The 17296-nt window shown below is 36.4% G+C and overlaps 1 protein-coding gene across 1 annotated transcript in view; it reads left to right on the top strand.

Annotated features, from left to right (window-relative positions):
- Positions 1 to 17296, top strand: part of RBFOX1 (RNA binding fox-1 homolog 1) — a 1343363-nt gene that overhangs the window by 151417 nt on the left and 1174650 nt on the right. The window contains exon 2 of the mRNA XM_050906339.1: positions 2466 to 2525. Coding sequence (XP_050762296.1) covers positions 2466 to 2525 — 60 coding nt within the window. The remainder of the gene's footprint in view (positions 1 to 2465; positions 2526 to 17296) is intronic.

The raw sequence follows: 17296 nt of genomic DNA, 5'->3' as shown, positions 1-17296 counted from the left end.
AACTCAGGGCATTGCCTTCTGGAAAAGAGAATGTTGCGTAGAATAAAATCTGCTTTGTATGTCTGCCAGCCTGCCTCTCCTAGAGAGTTTCCCAAGAGCAACACCCCTGCAAAATGGTGAGCTTGTCGGGTCTGAATTCTTACAGTGCCCTTTACAAGCACTGCGAAACTATGATCTAAGGTCAGCCATGCAACCTACTGCATGATAGCTCTATAACAAGAAAAAGCGTGCTAATTAGAAGACAGTGGAAGGTAATGGGCATTGAATACAAATAGTTGAACATACGTTCTTCTATATCTCTGTGTACATTCTGTTTGTCTGATGTACATAATAAACCAAAGTAGTAAAATGGGTATGGGGTGGCTGAACTGTGGGTGGTAGCAATAAGATAGAGTAGCTAAGGTGAAGGAAAAGAAGAAAGTAGGAGACTGAAATGAGTAAACAGGAAGAAAACCTGAAAAGGCAGCAAATGCACAGCCTTTCAGTGATACAGCAGTGAGTAAGGATGTGGAAGCGCTATTAAATAACGCAGAGGCTAGAAAACAGAACAGATGATTTGGTTGGTGGTTTTGTTTGATGTCAGTCTCGGAGAGCTTGCAGCTTCTCACAGTGGACAAAAGTGACTGCTTTCCTTTGTGGGAAACATGCAATTGGACTGTTGGCCAATTTTGATGGTAGTTTGGCATCTATATATGTCTTGTAAAGTCTGTTTCGTGCCATTCCCTGTGAAGAAGTCAATGTATACAATGGCTTAGTTGAACAGAGAGCAACTGATATTCCTATTTATACTTTTCAGGAACCAGTATGCTAAGTGGATGCTCACTGCTGAAGAAGGCCCTTTTGTGACTTGAGTTGTAATACATGGAGGAAAATTTTAAAATAATGAGAATATTTTTGATACCACTAGAGGTGTTAATTTTTGTAGCCCATAAATTCTTTTTGTGTGTCAGTGGCAAATGTAATATGTTTCAAGCTGCTGTGTTTCTGCAACAGCTCTCTTTTGAGACAGTTTACAAACATTAAGCTTCATTTTAGGTGAGAAAGTGGTATAGTCCTCCATATATTAATGGGTAAACTGGGATGCAGAGGAGTGAAATGTGGAAAGGTCATGCAGTGAAGTACCAGAGAATTACTATCAACTCCCTGAAATATGTTCTGTCTACTGGATCATAGCACATCTTCTATAAATAAAAGATCTAGAAGCTTAATATCTGGAGGCATACTTGAAAATAATAATAATAATTAAAAGAAGTTCACAGCAGTTACTCTCTGCTGTCTTTGCCAGATGTGCCTCAATTTCAGCTTATCAGACTTTCATTCCCAAACGTTAAGAGGAACTGCACAGCTTCACTTTGACATGCAAATCTGATCTTATTGACAGGAAAGGCAAGACAACAGGAGGCTAGCCCTGGGAGGCCTTTTCAAAATATAAATATGAATGTAATGGCTGTATTGATTAGGGAAGAGACAAAAATTTAACATGCCAACTACTTTCTAACATACCCTTTTAAAAATGGTTCCATTTTAATTACTGACTTGAGTCTTGCAGTTGTATTTATTGTGTCTGTATTTAGATACTGTAGCACTTCTATCACCTATTTAAAACCCTCTCTAAGCCTTTGTTTCTGTATTGTATTAACAGCAGCGTAGTCAGCTTATTCTCACACTTATCTGTACTACAATAATATTCCTTTTTTTTTCCCTGCATTCTGGTCTCTTCAGCTGTAACTGCAAAGCCTTCAGAAGATGTGCCTAAGCCCCAAACTGCTTTGTGTCCACACTTGTGGAATGCTAGTTTGGATGTAGAAGAAGCTTCAAGAGGGATAGAAAACTAGGAATTTTACATTGCTTTAGGATGGACCCAAATGTAGACCTGTCTGCAAGGATGATGAGCCAGCACAGCTATGAGCCTGTCTGCTGAGCGTGCCAGCATAGCCATGAACCCTCCTGCCTGCGCAGCCTATGCTATAGTGGTTCGCAACAACATTATGTGGCTGTTGCCAAGCAGGCAAATAAGCCAGGGTCCTTCTAATGGAATAAGGAGTCATTTTTGACAAGATGCTAAGAGAATTTCAGGCGGCTGAGAAACTGTCACCCAAACTTTAATGGCGAGGCTGTGCAGACCTAGTTCAGGAAGTTTATTGGACTTCTTGACTGAGCTTCTGAAAGGCAGTAGCTGTATCATCATCCTGTCCTTCCCACCCACACTCTTCTAAGATAGGGATAAGAATACTAGCCTTCTTGGGGATCATTATAGTAAAACAAAAAAAAGCGTGTAATTTAGTAAAGAGGGTCTAATGCGTAAGATGAATCGCAATGAAAATCTCTGTAATCAAATGTTTTACTAATGGCTCCTCTGAGCCTAATTATAGTGGTGCTCAATGTTGATTGTTATTCCTGTTATGTAAAGTGCAAAATATTCTGTTTAATCTGATTTTTTCTTTTTTCCTCCTCTCTCTTTTCAGGACTATAATTCTGATGTTATGACTCTGGTTTCCAGTGCCAAGAACAGTCCTCAAGGTCCAGTAAGTAGAAGCGTTTTGCTGAATGGATTAGATTCTGTACCTGAGTTTAGATCTTCTTTTAAATTATTTCAGTCATCAATCACTGGAACCAATTTTTACCTGTGACACCTTGCTGCTTTTGAAGAGACTGTATTTGAATTTGCTTAAAAGTCCTTTAATACTTGAATATATAGTATAGCAAAGATCTGTCTTACCAAACTGAATACAAATGATTAGAGTGGAAGTTCATTAATAGCCCAGTGAATCTATCTTGTGTGCTACTATCATATCAACATACAGACTTGGCTTTGGGTTGTGTCTCGCTGCTATGCAGAGGATAGCATCTGAGTAAATTGTAGGGTGGGGTACAACTGCAAGCCCCCCTGCAATTTCATATTGTAATGATGTCCCCAACTGAGGGTAGATACCGAAAAAGAAAACAAAAGTTAGGACAAGTTCAGTGGCATGCAAGACCAAAGTGTTCACAAGAGTAATGCCACTGTTTGCTTGAAAACTGAGCAGGACTGGACCAAGAGGAACTACTTTATACTGGCTTAATGGATAGAAATAATCTAGTCTGTCGCTATACTGCACCTATCCTTCTTCATTTTCCACATAATATTATCGCTTGGTGGGAAGTAAGTGTACCATAAAATAAGTTCATGCTAAGGTGTTAGAGGCCTGATTTACAAAGGTGCTGATGATATTCAACTCCATTTGATGTCACTAAGAGTTCAGCATTCATTGCAGTCAAGTCCCTTTAATCTTTTTTCGTCTCTCTAAAACACTAATATCATGCCATAGGGCCTTTCCAAGTGCCTCTGGTTGGACGATGCCAGTAATTGGCATTACATCACTCTATGCACATTTGGGGGTTTTTTGTCATTATTTTTTTCGTCTTATTATCTAAATTGTACCCCCTCAGACTTGAGGTTGTAGGAACGTGGATTTATGTCAGAATAAGGACATACACAATATTTCAAGTGTTTGGCAAACCCTTTTTTGCTGTTTGCAGGCATGAGTAATGCAATTTAAAATATGAACCTTAAACATTAGAAGTCCTTTGAAAGGAGGAGGTGGTTGGACTTTTTCCAAATGAAGTGTCTTTCAGTTTGAAATCACTGCCTTTTGAAACTGCTTAGTCATATTTACATTAATATAAAAATATCTTGAAAGATCAAAATGTATACAAAAGATTTTTAACGTATCTGATGATGATGATTTGACAGAATCCTTTTTTACCCGATATACTAAGTTTTGGAAGAATATCTTTCAGTAATTCTTTCTGCACTGATACTGATACTTCCTTCCTACTAGAACAGCTTTTGAAAGCTTTAATAGCTACTGAAAAGTTGCAGCCTTTCTGTTAGTTTGTCAAAAGTTAACTTGTAAAATAATGTTGAGAGGTGAAGGTGTATTTTTAGAAACTTGTTTTTGCGCTTCATATATTTGCATTGAAATTAGGTTTGTATCAGTTAAAAATTAATGTTTTGAAGAATGATGTAGTGTTTTTCTGGCTAAATGTATTTTCTAAAATAGAAAATGGTCTGCTACAAGTGCAGAACAAGTTTTTAGAAACACCTGTAATTTCATATTGAAAAATCCTTTTCCCCTTTAAAAAAAAGAGGGAGGGGAAAGGGATGGGATGGGGACTTTACAGAATTTGTTGGCCAAACTTAACCTGGAAGTTCTAATTTATTTTTTTTACTTTATGATTGAATGCTTTGGTTGCTGTTGCCTGTAAGAAAGTGTCCTCAAACTTCAAAGTACTGCCTTAAAAAAAACAGGATTTCAGTTGTCTTGCTTGAGTCTCAGTAACTTAGACCTTTAATTATTGCATTTTGCTGATTTTTTGGATGAGGGGAAGAGCTATAAAGGCAAGTTTAGAAGTGTATTTTGATCTGCTGAAGATGGTTGTGATGGGAAGAGAAAAGGGTTTCATGTTTTCCATGATATTTCTGATGCCACACAACCATGACACAAAAAATAATGCGTTAAGAGTTGAGCTTATTTCTCTTGAAATTGTGCTGTCTCTGTTGTTGCTTGGAAAATTGTTTGTTGTGATGGATGAGAAGGAATACATAGATTTTTCAAATGTGTTGCCAGATCATTGCTTATAGAACAATCTGGTAATAAAAGGAGAGTTGACAGATAAGAATTCAAATGGATCCGAGAATGAATTATTGAATAATGCCCCAGTTCCAGAGCCTGAAAGGCTTATTTCCAGGTATTTTTTTTTTAATAATTGTTGCCTGCTTTTCCTGCTCTTAGTGACAGATCCTATGTGAAAGTCTAATGCAGCTGAAACTCAGAGACTGAATTTACTTGTTACATAATTGAGACTTCATTGAAATGGCTGGAGTTATGGTGATATATAACTACAGTGGTAACTCAGTGGTGAATCAGATCTATCAAACTTCATGTTTTTGATAGGTATAGCTGCTTAATAGATTGTTTGTTAAATAATTCAAGATGTTTTTGTTAAGCTGAGTGATTGTGCCTTTTAAAACCTTTCTTTTGTTCTTATATCTCATCAAGCAATCAGTTATACCTGTGGAGCTAAGAAAATCTGACTGAAGAAATGACTATTGGGAAGCTTTAGGAAGCTGTCAAATGACTAGCTGCCAGAATCTAGAGGGCTGTATTTGGGCTAGGATTCTACCATTTTTGTCCCTTTTCTTGTTTCCCTATTCTCCATTTCTCAAAGTCTTGTCTATATGTTGATATTTGATAACAAATATAATGTACTGTTTTTAATCAAGAGATGTTGAGAAAAGGTACTGGGAGTAAAATAGGACTCTTCAGGGTAATTCAGTAGGGACAATAATGATTTTTACTGAGAAATAAAATTGCTGCGAGAATTGCTGCCTGTGATCTGAATAGAAATGTGCTAGCTACCTGAAGTTACCTTATCTCTACTGCTGCTTCGGGAGAGGTATCTATTAGCTGGAGATAATGGCTTGCAAAAAAAAAAGTGGATTTACTTAAATTTTAGATTTCTATTGAATGGAGTGTATCTTAGTACCAGCATTCTTAAAAGAAATATTAAATAAATCTGTCACTACCAGGGACAAGAATAGAATTGAAAGAAAAAACAACTCCTCCCTAAGCATCATCACAGAGCATTTGGATAATATGTTGGGCGGGAGGGGGGAGTGTTCTGCGCAGGGGAAAAGGGAAAGTACGTTGTGCAGATATCTCAAATGATACTGTAGAACTGATCTAACTTGTGAGAATAAAAAAATCTGGGGAAACTCTTGATAATTTTTTTTAATTCTCAACGTAATCTATAGAACTGCTGCAAAATATAGGAAAATTCTTTACAGCTCTATCATGTGGATCTGAGAGTATTTTATGGGTTTCACTGCATGTGAATTGAATTCAGAATGAGGTCAAAATTCTACCCAAGTTGCCTAACATGGGAAGATTTTCTCAAGTTTTACATCACAGGGTCTGGCTGCTTTTGAGTATTCAGACACATGAAATCTATTGCTGTGTTAATCCACAGCAGACAGGAAAAATTAGAAGCAGTTAAAGAACCTTGACTTTTATTCCTTACCTCTTCATTTGTTTACGGTGTTATTGCTCATTATTATTGCACATGGCTGTGGTTTTTTTATCGCATCAGATGAGTTTGGCCCAATGGCTAGAGGTTGCAGTCCATGTTAACTGGAAATAGTCTCCTTGAAAATACTCCAACATCATTTAGATGATGAGATAGTGTTACTATTATAGGTTGTATAGAGAAAAACCTCAAATTATAAATGTTATTTAATGATAAATGAAATTAAGACAAACCAGTTATTCTTACATTCAAACTCCTGCAATATATTTGATACCCTTTTCCTCTTCCATCAGGTTATGACTTGTATGTTATTATTAAATTAGGTGCGTACCTTGTTGAATGTTTTTTTTATCAGGGGTTAGCCTTGCCTAGAGTGGTAATGGTGTGGACACCTACAAAGTTGTAGCTGGTTTATTATTCTTAGAAAAGCAGATCTCTAGGATCAGTTGACAGAGGTTGACATTCTTTTTTTTTTATTGATTAAAATAGTTTGGTGTCATCTTGGCTGGCAGTAGAGATGATACTAAGCAATGCCTTGTTCTCTTAGCAGCCTTCCTTTCACTATCAGAAGTTTTTCTACCTCTGTGCTTTAGCCAAGGAGTTAAAAGTCAGTCTAAATAAAATAAGAATACGCAATTTCCAATAGCTGGAAATTCAAATGCTAACAAGCAGGTGGATCCTAGAGAGCTACTGAAATGCCAGGTAGTTTGATGAAAGATCCTTGCATCTTCTTGAATATTCATGGTTCTGGTGTGGAAAGAAAAGCTGGGGTTGAACAGCAGCTCAATACATAGAGGGAAGTCATATCCAATGAAGAGGACATTTATGAATAGAGTGAGTGTCTATGTAAGTTTTTCTTTGTGTTGTTACTCATGAAGGATAAGCCAAAGTGATGTTTGAAGGCTCTCAATCAAGTTTGGCCACACACCTCTTCTACTTGGAAGATTAAGGAAGCCACTCTATGGGTTAAATGAACTGAAACAGGGTTCTTTTAAAAGGAATTGCAGAATAAGCAAAGGAGAAAAACAAATGCCTTTGCTGCTGTTAGTAATGTTCAGGTTTTGGTAGTTGTAAATACTGGAATTTAACAGACTTTCAGGAAGGAGTTTGTGAGCATACTCACAATCTAAGAATAAGCAAACAGATTAAGAAAAAGCGGGAAAAGGCTGTGTCTGCGTGAAAGTTGTATAAAAGCTGTATAGAAGTTGACGTTTTTCACTGCTAGCAGTACTCAATTGTTTGTGGGCTGGAGTGTGCTCCCATAGATGGAATGCAAGAGACTATATGTAATAGGGTATAAACATTAAATTTCATACAGCAGTTCTGTAAATCTCTACTGTTAGCATTCAAGTGAAACTAAAGGGAATGTGATAATTTTGCCCAGCTTTTCCTTTGAATCTTTTCCTTTTGCTTGGTTTTCAGTCAGAAGTTGCAAAAAAGTGCTACTGGAAAACAAATGAATAAAATTATTGATTTGCATAAATGTTTGTGCAAGCAAGATTCTAACTATTGTATAGCTGCCCATCAAACAAATTCTACTTAGCTGTGTTATGAGAATTGTATACCGTTCATTTTGATGCTTTTATCGTTCTCCTAGAGGCAAATAAATCGATGCATCATTACTATTTAAAGTATTTATAGTTCAGTTAATATTTTCTCTGGTTTTCTTTTGCATTTAGTTCATATTAACAATGTTTGTAAAGTATCAAACCCTAGAACTTTAAAAAAACAAAACCAAAACCAGAAAACATGCTTCTAAAAGCCAGCAATAAAAACTTCTGAGAATTCCGATGGATGACAAATATAAATTAGAAAACAAAAAAACCAACCACAAACAGCCTACGCTCCCCAACAGCCCCTTTTAACTTCCCTTTATAGTTTTGATATCACTTTTATATATGCATTGCGATGTGTATCAAGAGCCAACTTATGAATATTAATTTTCTGCCATTTTTGAGGTGACTTCCAGTAGGACAGTATGTATTGCATAATGGTAAACCTAGGATTTTACGCATTACAGTAAACTGAAATCTTATCAGGACACTTTGTTTAGTATTTTCCATCACAGGGGAATGACAGTGGTGATGAACTCTGAGATTTAAAGTGTGATGACAAGATGCCATCTAGTGACAATTTGTAGGAAATTGTAGTTCACAATCTGTGTTTACAGAAATGTTTTCTCCTCTTTTTGAGGATTCAAAGATTGTACTTCGGAGCAGAAATTCAACTATCATCATGTTACTCAGAAGTTGTTTTTCTGGAAAAGCATTTTGCACTAGATTCAACTTCCGCTATATTAAATGTGGGACACTGGTACTCAATTCCTTTGCTTCCTATACTTGCCTCTGGTTTTGCTTTGCAAAGGCAAACACTGCCACTGCTGCCTCTCAAATCATCTAGTCGCTTTGGTAAGCATAAAATGTGTTCCTTGGTGAATTTGGTGGAGTAGTATTTCAGCAGTTCTACTCTTACCTGGCAGAGGGTGTATGTAATAATGGTAGAAGAAACTATTTTGAATATAGAACACTTTAGTTTCTTTCTTTTAAAAAAAAACAGATTAAACTTGTGAGTATTTGCATATTTTTTCTGTTCCTTATTGAAAGAAAGTAAGTTTTTTTGTTTGTTTTTTAAATTCAGTTGCTGCTTAGAAATATCAGGTACATAAAATGTCTGGGGTTTATTGTCAGGACAGTTATTTTCTTTTACTGGGAAAGCACCAATTTGACTGGGATTGAAATTAGGTACCTACTATTTAAGCAATACACTATGTTGAATGGTACATGTCTTTTGCTGGTAATAGCATCCTCCAAACCAGATCTGGCTCTCTCCAGGGAAACCAGATGTCTATCTTACTGCATCCTGGGAAAATCATGTCTGATATAGTTTCATTTTGTTCCAGAAATAATCTTTATAGTGGATTACCTGAGAGTGCGCAGTGAACACCGTCCTCTTGGCCATATTAGCATCAGTGTGCAAGGAAAGGAAAATGTCCATGTCTTTATCAATGTCAAACGATACCAAGTTTTACAGGATATAATTTTGACATCTAAGAGTTCAAGTCAACAAAGTCCAGAATGTGTCAGCTACCTCTCTGAAACTGTTCATGATTGCCGCCATCTTCATTACTTAACAGAAAACAGAATGTTCTTATACTAATTACGTTTCTCAAAAACAGTGACTGTTTACAAAAGGTGAGATAACTGAAGAAGTGATTTCATAAATGACCTCATATCACAGAATACTTGAAGATAGTCTTAACCTGAAGCATGTGAACAGTCCATTTGAGAAAGATCAAAGCATTTCATAATAGGCTAACATTTTAGCAGTAATCTATCAGACCCAGAATAAGGACTTGTGGTGTACCTGTTTGAATAGACACATCTATTATATGTTTTTGCATGTAAGTGAGTTTGACAAATACAAGTTATGTGCAAAAATTAAAACAATTTAATTTGCAACTACCCATATTTGGAGATTCTGGCAGTCTGAATGTATTCAGGTTAAAGACCAAATAGCTGAAAATAGACTGTGTTAATTTTATTATTTGTAAGGGAAGACATTGCTTTTTGATTTCTTTTAAAAAATATTGATTGTCTCTTCTCTTGACTGTTCATGCAGTTCCATGGGAGCTATGAAGGAAGTGTACATCTTGAGAGACAGATTTGCTTCTGAGGAAATAGCTGAACATCCATTTAATGCAGAATAGTATTAAAAAGAAGGCAGAAAGAAATAAGCTCCCAAAAGCAATCTTGTAGTATTGACATTTTTAAAAAAGGAATGGTTTATGAGAGTAATTGAAGCAATTGTAAATTCTGCATGTTGCTCATCAGTGTTTTCCAATTTACATCCTAAGAAAACTACCAGTAATTTCCTGCCTAAGATAAAGTGTTAAGAGCATGACAATGGTTATGCTTGGTGAGACTATTGTGCATGATGTTTTACTCTAATATGGCCAGTAACAGGTATTATAAACCTATAAGAACAAGCAGATGTGCAATAATCTTTAATATGTTCCTAAATTTCTCCAACTTATGACTTAGATATAATGGCTTGTTAAGGAAGTCTCCCTTTTTGCCTTTAATAACCTGTAATAAACATTTTTCCTAAGATTTTTCTCTAAACAGGTTTTGAACCTGCACATCTTTTTGGCATCTGCAGTATCTTTAATTCTGTCTTTTGGCCATTCAGTTGAATGGGGCTTCTGCCTACTTGGGGAATATACAAGTTTTGTAAGTAGCTACTGTTTTATTTTAAATTTATATATAACATTGGAAGAAATCTGCCGATTCTTCTTATTTGTATACATTTGTATACAAAAAGTCATGGTAGAATAATTCAGAATTGCAGTATGTATCTAAATATCTGTTTTATGCCACATGATTTTTGATTATTTAAAAGCCACTGAAAAACCTCACGAGTAAGCTTGCCAGTTTAATGTCTTTAGTGAGTTATAGCTGTTACTAATGCCAAATATTGTCAGAATAAGCTGTGGGTTTGATTAAACATTTCTATAATGATGTTATCAAGGCCTCAAGCATCTGAAATATGGTAAACAAATGTGTGAAAGTACCAGTAAAAAGTAAAACCGTGAGGCCCGAAGTGGATGTCCCAGAGTGTGGGTGTGTGTTATTCAGTCTCCATTAATACAACACTTTGTGAGTGTAGTAACAAAACGTGAGTCACTGGAATGAATGCAAGGAACTAGGACTTAGGAGACTGGAATCTGATCCATAAACACCCTAATAGCAGCAATGAATGGTGAAGTTCCTTTACAATATCTCTGAGAGCTTAAAATACCAGTTTTGAAACATTTTTTGCTAAATGGAATCATGACTCTAATATTGCTGGAAAATTTATTGCTGACAATTAGGCAATAGATCTAAAACCAAAATGAATATTTTAAAAAAACAGCTAGTGAAACAAAAAAGAATAACAAAGGATTTTCCAAAAAGGTGTTGTACGCCAGTGAAATGAGACAGAAAACCGGAAGCAGAATGACCCACTTAGAGAAGTAATGTGTCCTGATAAGACAAGCTTACATTGAATCCAGCCTGCAAAGTGAGCAGTTTTAGGTCTGAATCAGTGAGACGAAAGTTTTGAAATAAAAAGCATCGGTGTAGAAGAGAAATACTTAGGGGAAAAAATGACAACCTATTGCCTCACAATTAAAGATCTTCTCTGTTACCTCCAGTGACATAAATATCTGTGATGTTGAAAATCTGTTCTAATATTCATAATGCCTGTTTGCTCATTAAATTAATTAATTCCTGCAGAATACTGGGATAAATAATAAATATTGAATTGAACTCCCGTTAGCATCATATACTGTGGCTAATCTTACCCCTCGGCTCATTGGTTGAGTGCAGGTGTAAAAGTTAATTAAAGTGAACTAAAGTCAAACTATCTTTTTAAGCTTGCAAAACAAGTTTTTCCTCTTTCAGTCAAATTATACTGTTTTCATATACATTTTTTCATACAGAAAGTAGAATTGGTATTTTTAAATTTAAAAATTAGTCTTTTTATTTACCCATAAAATTATAATAGTTATTTACCCTAACTGGGAGGGAAGAGCAATGCTTTGACAAGACAGTCTTGAAAGGTACTATAAAAAAAAAGCAAACATTTTCAATTTTTTATAAATATTTCCTGTTTTCTGACTAAAAAGGTTCTGCTGTTTCAAATCAAACTCCATGCAGAAATGCACTGTTTAGACCGCTGTATTTAAAGGCAGAAGGTCAGATGACCTGTTTGCCATCTGTCTCTTTTGGAGGTTTTTTATTCTATTGAATTTTTATATATCTAAAATAAAATTATGGACAGAAAAGAACTCACCAGATAACAATATGGTGAGATTTAAACTCTGATATTAGGAGAAACAGTGAGTCTATTTTTGCTTTTCCTCTCGTAGAGCAGCTAACAAACAGCATCCTGATCCACCTAGAAAGTATCTTCATCATAGGCTGTTAAACAGCTGCAGAGCTGCAACAGGGCTGGGGGGGTTGCTGCTTGGCAAGATATTTTGAGAGATTGCTCTGTGAATCTTCACCCAATGACAGATGACACAAACATTCACAATACAACAACGTAGCACTTAAATCACAGAATTTCTGTAGGCACGGAAAATTTCTAATGATGCCTCTCTAGCTTCTTTTCAAGGGGACTGCTTTATATACTCTCTGCAGAGCTACAGGACTTCTATTTGTTACAGTCCAAGGTCAATGACAGAAGCTCAGTCCAGCAGTATTGATAATATCTTACTGGAGAGGGTGAAATTTCACTGTATGTCTGCCTTAAGTGTCTTAATCATTGGGAGTAAGTATTTCAATATATTATGAAGAGTAGAAGCCACATTTTTTGTTCACCTACCTCTGTGTGTGTGTGTCAAATCATCCTTTTGTGTGTGATTTCAGTGAATAACCACAACAGCAGATGCTAATTTATATGAAGTATTCACGTGTCCTGGTTTCGGCTGGGATAGAGCTAATTTTCTTAGTAGCTGGTACAGCGCTGTGTTTTGGATTTAGTGTGAGAATGATGTTGATAACACAGTGATGTTTTAGTTGTTGCTAAGTAGCGCTTATCTTAAGCCAAGGCCTTTTCAGTTTCCCATGCTCTGCCAGCAAGCAGGTGTGCAAGGAGCTGGGAGGGAGCACAGCCAGGGCAGCTGACCCGAACTGGCCAAAGGGGTATTCCATACCATAGAACGTCATGCCCAGTATATAAATGGGGGGGAGTTGGCTGGGAGGGGCGGATCGCTGCTGGGGCATTGGTCAGCGTGTGGTGAGCAATTGCATTGTGCATCCCTTGTCTCTTCTTGGGTGTTATTTATCTTTGTTGTTGTTCTTATATTCCTTTTCATTACTATTATTATTATATTTTTTTATTATTGTTGTTAGTACTATATTTTATTTTATTTTAGTTATTAAACTGCTCTTATCTCAACCCACGAGTCTTACTTTTTTTCCCCCGCTCCTCCTCCCCATCCCACTGGGAGGGGTGAGGAGTGAGCGAGCGGCTGCGTGGTGCTTGGTTGCTGGCTGGGGTTAAACCATGACATCATGAAAGACGCATTTGTAGCCTTCAGGTGTTATGTCCCTAATACCTTAAAAATATTTTAAGATTACACTGTGTGCTTGCTATTAATGTTAATTTTAGGAGTCTTTTTATCTTTTCCCCCGAGTCTTAAATATGTCTTTGTGAATTCCTTTGGCCCTGAACTGGCATATCTCTTTTTCTCAGTTAAGCGTACATTTATTCAGTTGAAAGAACTGGGATAGAACCATTGTCACATATGTATCTCCTATATTCTGTGATTAAAAACTTAAGTGGAAGTCAGGCATGTTTGGATATCCTCTATGCTAGGATGTAGCCAGTGGCCTTTTAATGCTGTATACAAATAAGGCAGGTTTTATATGCCATAGGAAAAATATCATAACAGAAAAAGTAATTTATTGCGGCTATGTAACTGTGCTTTGTGCAAGTGTAGCCAGTGTTTTTTTGTTTTATGAAAATATTGCAGTAACTTGCTATGAGCCTTTTCAAAGTTTTGATTAAAACTATTCAAGGAACTGTCATGGCTCATGCTGAAGTGACTGGTAATTGCAACAAATAGCTGTGACTGGTGATTTTTGTGGTATTGGTGGTAATCTGTAACAAAATAGAGAAATTTAGAGGATAAAGCATCCGGGTCCTTGTGTGTTATGGAATCTTACAAACCCATGGCTGCGATCTCTATACACCTGTGAACCAGGTAACTCTTTAGGTCATGACAGTGGGTTACAAAAATCAAAAGTATTCTTCATGACAAAACCATTAAATGACTGTCTAGTCTCAGATGTGTTTACATCTCAGTATTCTGTCCACTCAAGCCATTGATACCCAGGCAAATTGCATTTCTTTTCTATTCACTAATGTTCATATACATGAATAGTATTTTTGTATCAATGAAAAGGGCTGTTATTTCAAAATTTTATCTCTGTAAAGACGTAGCAAGGGCATAAGATACGTCCATCTTGCTTTACGTTCATGGTCTTTGTTAAAGTGTGCTTGTGATTTCTTTCTACTCAGGGTTCTGCCTTTCTGAACACTTCTCCTTTCCTTGAAGGACTGTTTTAGGAAGTGCTTTTTGAACAAAACAAAATAGATGAGTAAGTTATGGTTCAGTTCATTAAGCAATATAAGGCAGCTTTCCATGCTTGTATTTTTTTACTCTTTAAAAGTAAGTTGGAAGTCATATTTTATTTTTCATAGTAAAAGGTGTAAGGATCCTTGAGCCCAAACTAACAACAAAATCTGATGGAGAGCCCTTATGCCACTGCTTTTAATATGCTGGTGCCAGGGTTCTGGATTTACCCATGTAATGTATTAGTGCATATGTATTTGCTCGTCTAGTGGGAACTCTAGACCTGCAGGCATCAGAGTGAAGTTCTGCTTGGTAATCAGAATACAGTATCGGTATTTTCTGCAAATCCTTGTATTATCTATGCATTATTAGCAGCTTCTGAGCTAGTGCATGACTAATTTCACAGTGAATCCAATTTCTACGTGATGTTTTGACTAACCCATCACAGTATGGAGCAGATGGTATGCTGCTCTGCAGTACGCAAGTCCAAAAGATAGCATTTGCCAAAATTATCACAGGTCACTCTGAAAAGTCCAGAGTGGGAGAAAAGAGTGGAATTAATTGATTGCCTTTGTTTAGGAAGATGGCCAATATATAAAGAATGAGGTGAAATATCCTATTACCAATTGTGTATGTATTGTAAGACAAAACCCACTGTGCAAGAATGCTAACCGATCATTGGCAGGAACTCCCTATCTAGAGGTAACTGGAAGTCTACGTAGCACATCTTCCTAAATGAATAGAATAAATGGAAAGCAGGTAAAACCGATTAGCAAAGCAAATGGCATGATTTAGGTTTTTCAAAAGGGAAAAAACATCACAGCTTGTAAGATGCCTGTGAATGTAGTTAAATTCCCGTGTTTCTTTTTCAGATGTGAGATGTAGACAGAGAAGGTTCTGTCATAGATACTGGATTATCAAAGACTCCGCTTGGTCTGGCTGATACGGCTTCAAAAGGCTTATCTGCATGTACAACCCAATATAACCAAAACAAAAGCAAGAAAATGTTTAACTGTGTTTGCAAAGGCCTAGATTTTTATATGCACTGTCAAAACAAGGAAATTTCTATTCTACCTTCTTCCCATTGTGAGTAATATAACTGAAAGTGAATAGTATAAATGAAGTATAATTAGAGGTCCTGTTCTCATGTATTGGTGCCCTTTCATCTGATGCCCTCTGCCTGTGATAATTTTTTTAATACGGAATTATCGGAGGACATTTTTTAATTCCTGAATTATCTGAAGAACTGTACATTTAAAAGGAAGTGGGCTACCTGAAGTTTAAGTTCTATGTGTGAAAACATAATATTTTGATATCTTTTCCCACTTCAACTGTAACAGAGGATCTCTATGCTATCATGCAATCTTTGTGGACAAAACCTTTTAAGCTTCCTTTATTTTTCCAGGAATGGGCAGGGGAGCTCAGGTTTCTCAAAGAAAACTGTTTACCTATTCCATACTGTTAGCGTATTTTTTTGGTCTGTTCAACCCCATGTTTGGCTGTGCATTGTAGTCTTGTAGAACATACTCTATAGAATGAACAACTCCGAAATCCCCAGTAATTATAGTAAAATCCTGCAATTTGACCTTGACTTCTTATAGCATGACTTGATTTTACTAATTCCTGATTAGCTGTATTAGCAGGTTGGCATAATTTCTACAGGCAAATTTGCTGTGTCCCACTGTTGATAAATGAAGCTGCTATCCCTTTAGTTAACATGTTCTCCCTGGGGACTATTATGGTGTCAACAGCATTTTGAAAAATTGCTGCAGAACTAATACAGACAAGGAAGTATGCTCATGCACATTTCATTCATCTACTTTTCTTCTGTCTCTTTTTTACTTACTCTCTAGTCCTCTCAGTCTTGTGCAAGCCACTTGAAGAAAAGCGTTAGAAGACTTATTTTCAGTGGTATTTCTCTTTCCTTGTTTTGTTTAGGAATACCAGTTCAAGGTAGGATTAATTGGAATGGAGGATTGAAGATTTTTGTCTCTTGATTTGTAAGAACTTGCACCTGATGATTTTATAGAGCATTTATTTCTGTATGTTGGGTAGCCTCTTAATGCTAGGTGCCATCAGTACAGCCAATCATACTGTCTTACGATTAAGAAATCACATAGATGTAACAAGGAAGAAGGAATATATTTTTGGCCAAACAAAACATTGCAAATGCAAGAACTTCTTTTCTGAACGTGACGGTGCTCCTTCATAATACAGAAAGACTGTGTGGGTCGCGTATCTTTTCAAAGAGTGTTTTAGGACACTTAAATATTCTGTATTTATACAGAACTTTGAAGGTTTAGGATTGAGTCCAAGAGCCACAAACGTTACCGGTGCGTGTTGTGCATATAGTTAACCTTCAGCTGAGACCCTCTTTGCTGTCAAAGACCTTGTGTTTCAAAAGCCTCTGGAGCTTGTGTTTTCTATGTACCCTATGATCCTAGAAAAGTACCTTGCCACTTTTTATGAAGTGTGGGTCCTGTTTATCTATCACATTTGTGTTCCAAGAAATCAAGAAAGATACTGTGATAAGTTTGCCCTCCTCAGGCTTTGAGTCCCTGCTGTTTCAAACTGCTGGTGTGTATTGACTCACTGAAATTACTCTGTAACGAGACTGCATTGATAATACTAGGAAAGCACTCTGTGGATATACAAAGCGCAAACAATGAAATACCCTAATGATGGCTGAACCAGTCTTATAGCAGAATTACTAAAGAGTGATTCAAAATTTAGAACTATGGTATGTAAGGAGTTTGGGGAATGTTTGTTTTGTTCTGTTTTCTATCTAAAGTACATAAAATCGTATCATTGAAATGAAAAGATTAAGGTTGATTCATTTTAAAAGAGGTTAAGAGTGATATTGTACAATAGCAAGCATTTAGAATGTGATATTGAAATGAAAACCTTGATGCAAACATCCATCAGCAGCTTCTGAAATTGGAGTCCTGTGTGTGTGAATGGGTCTGCAGCATTAGTTGTGAATCCTTCAGTAGTTGGAAGTGGACAGACAGATGAATTTAGACTTTAGAATTGGTAATTGTGTATACAGTAGGCTACTCAGGTCGGTCTTATTTTTTTTTGCTTTCATAAAGTACCGTTTTCACA

The sequence above is a fragment of the Gymnogyps californianus genome, chromosome 15 (genome assembly GCF_018139145.2).
Source record: "Gymnogyps californianus isolate 813 chromosome 15, ASM1813914v2, whole genome shotgun sequence".
In the NCBI taxonomy this organism is placed as follows: domain Eukaryota; kingdom Metazoa; phylum Chordata; class Aves; order Accipitriformes; family Cathartidae; genus Gymnogyps; species Gymnogyps californianus.
This window is presented reverse-complemented; position numbering and strand designations above follow the sequence as displayed.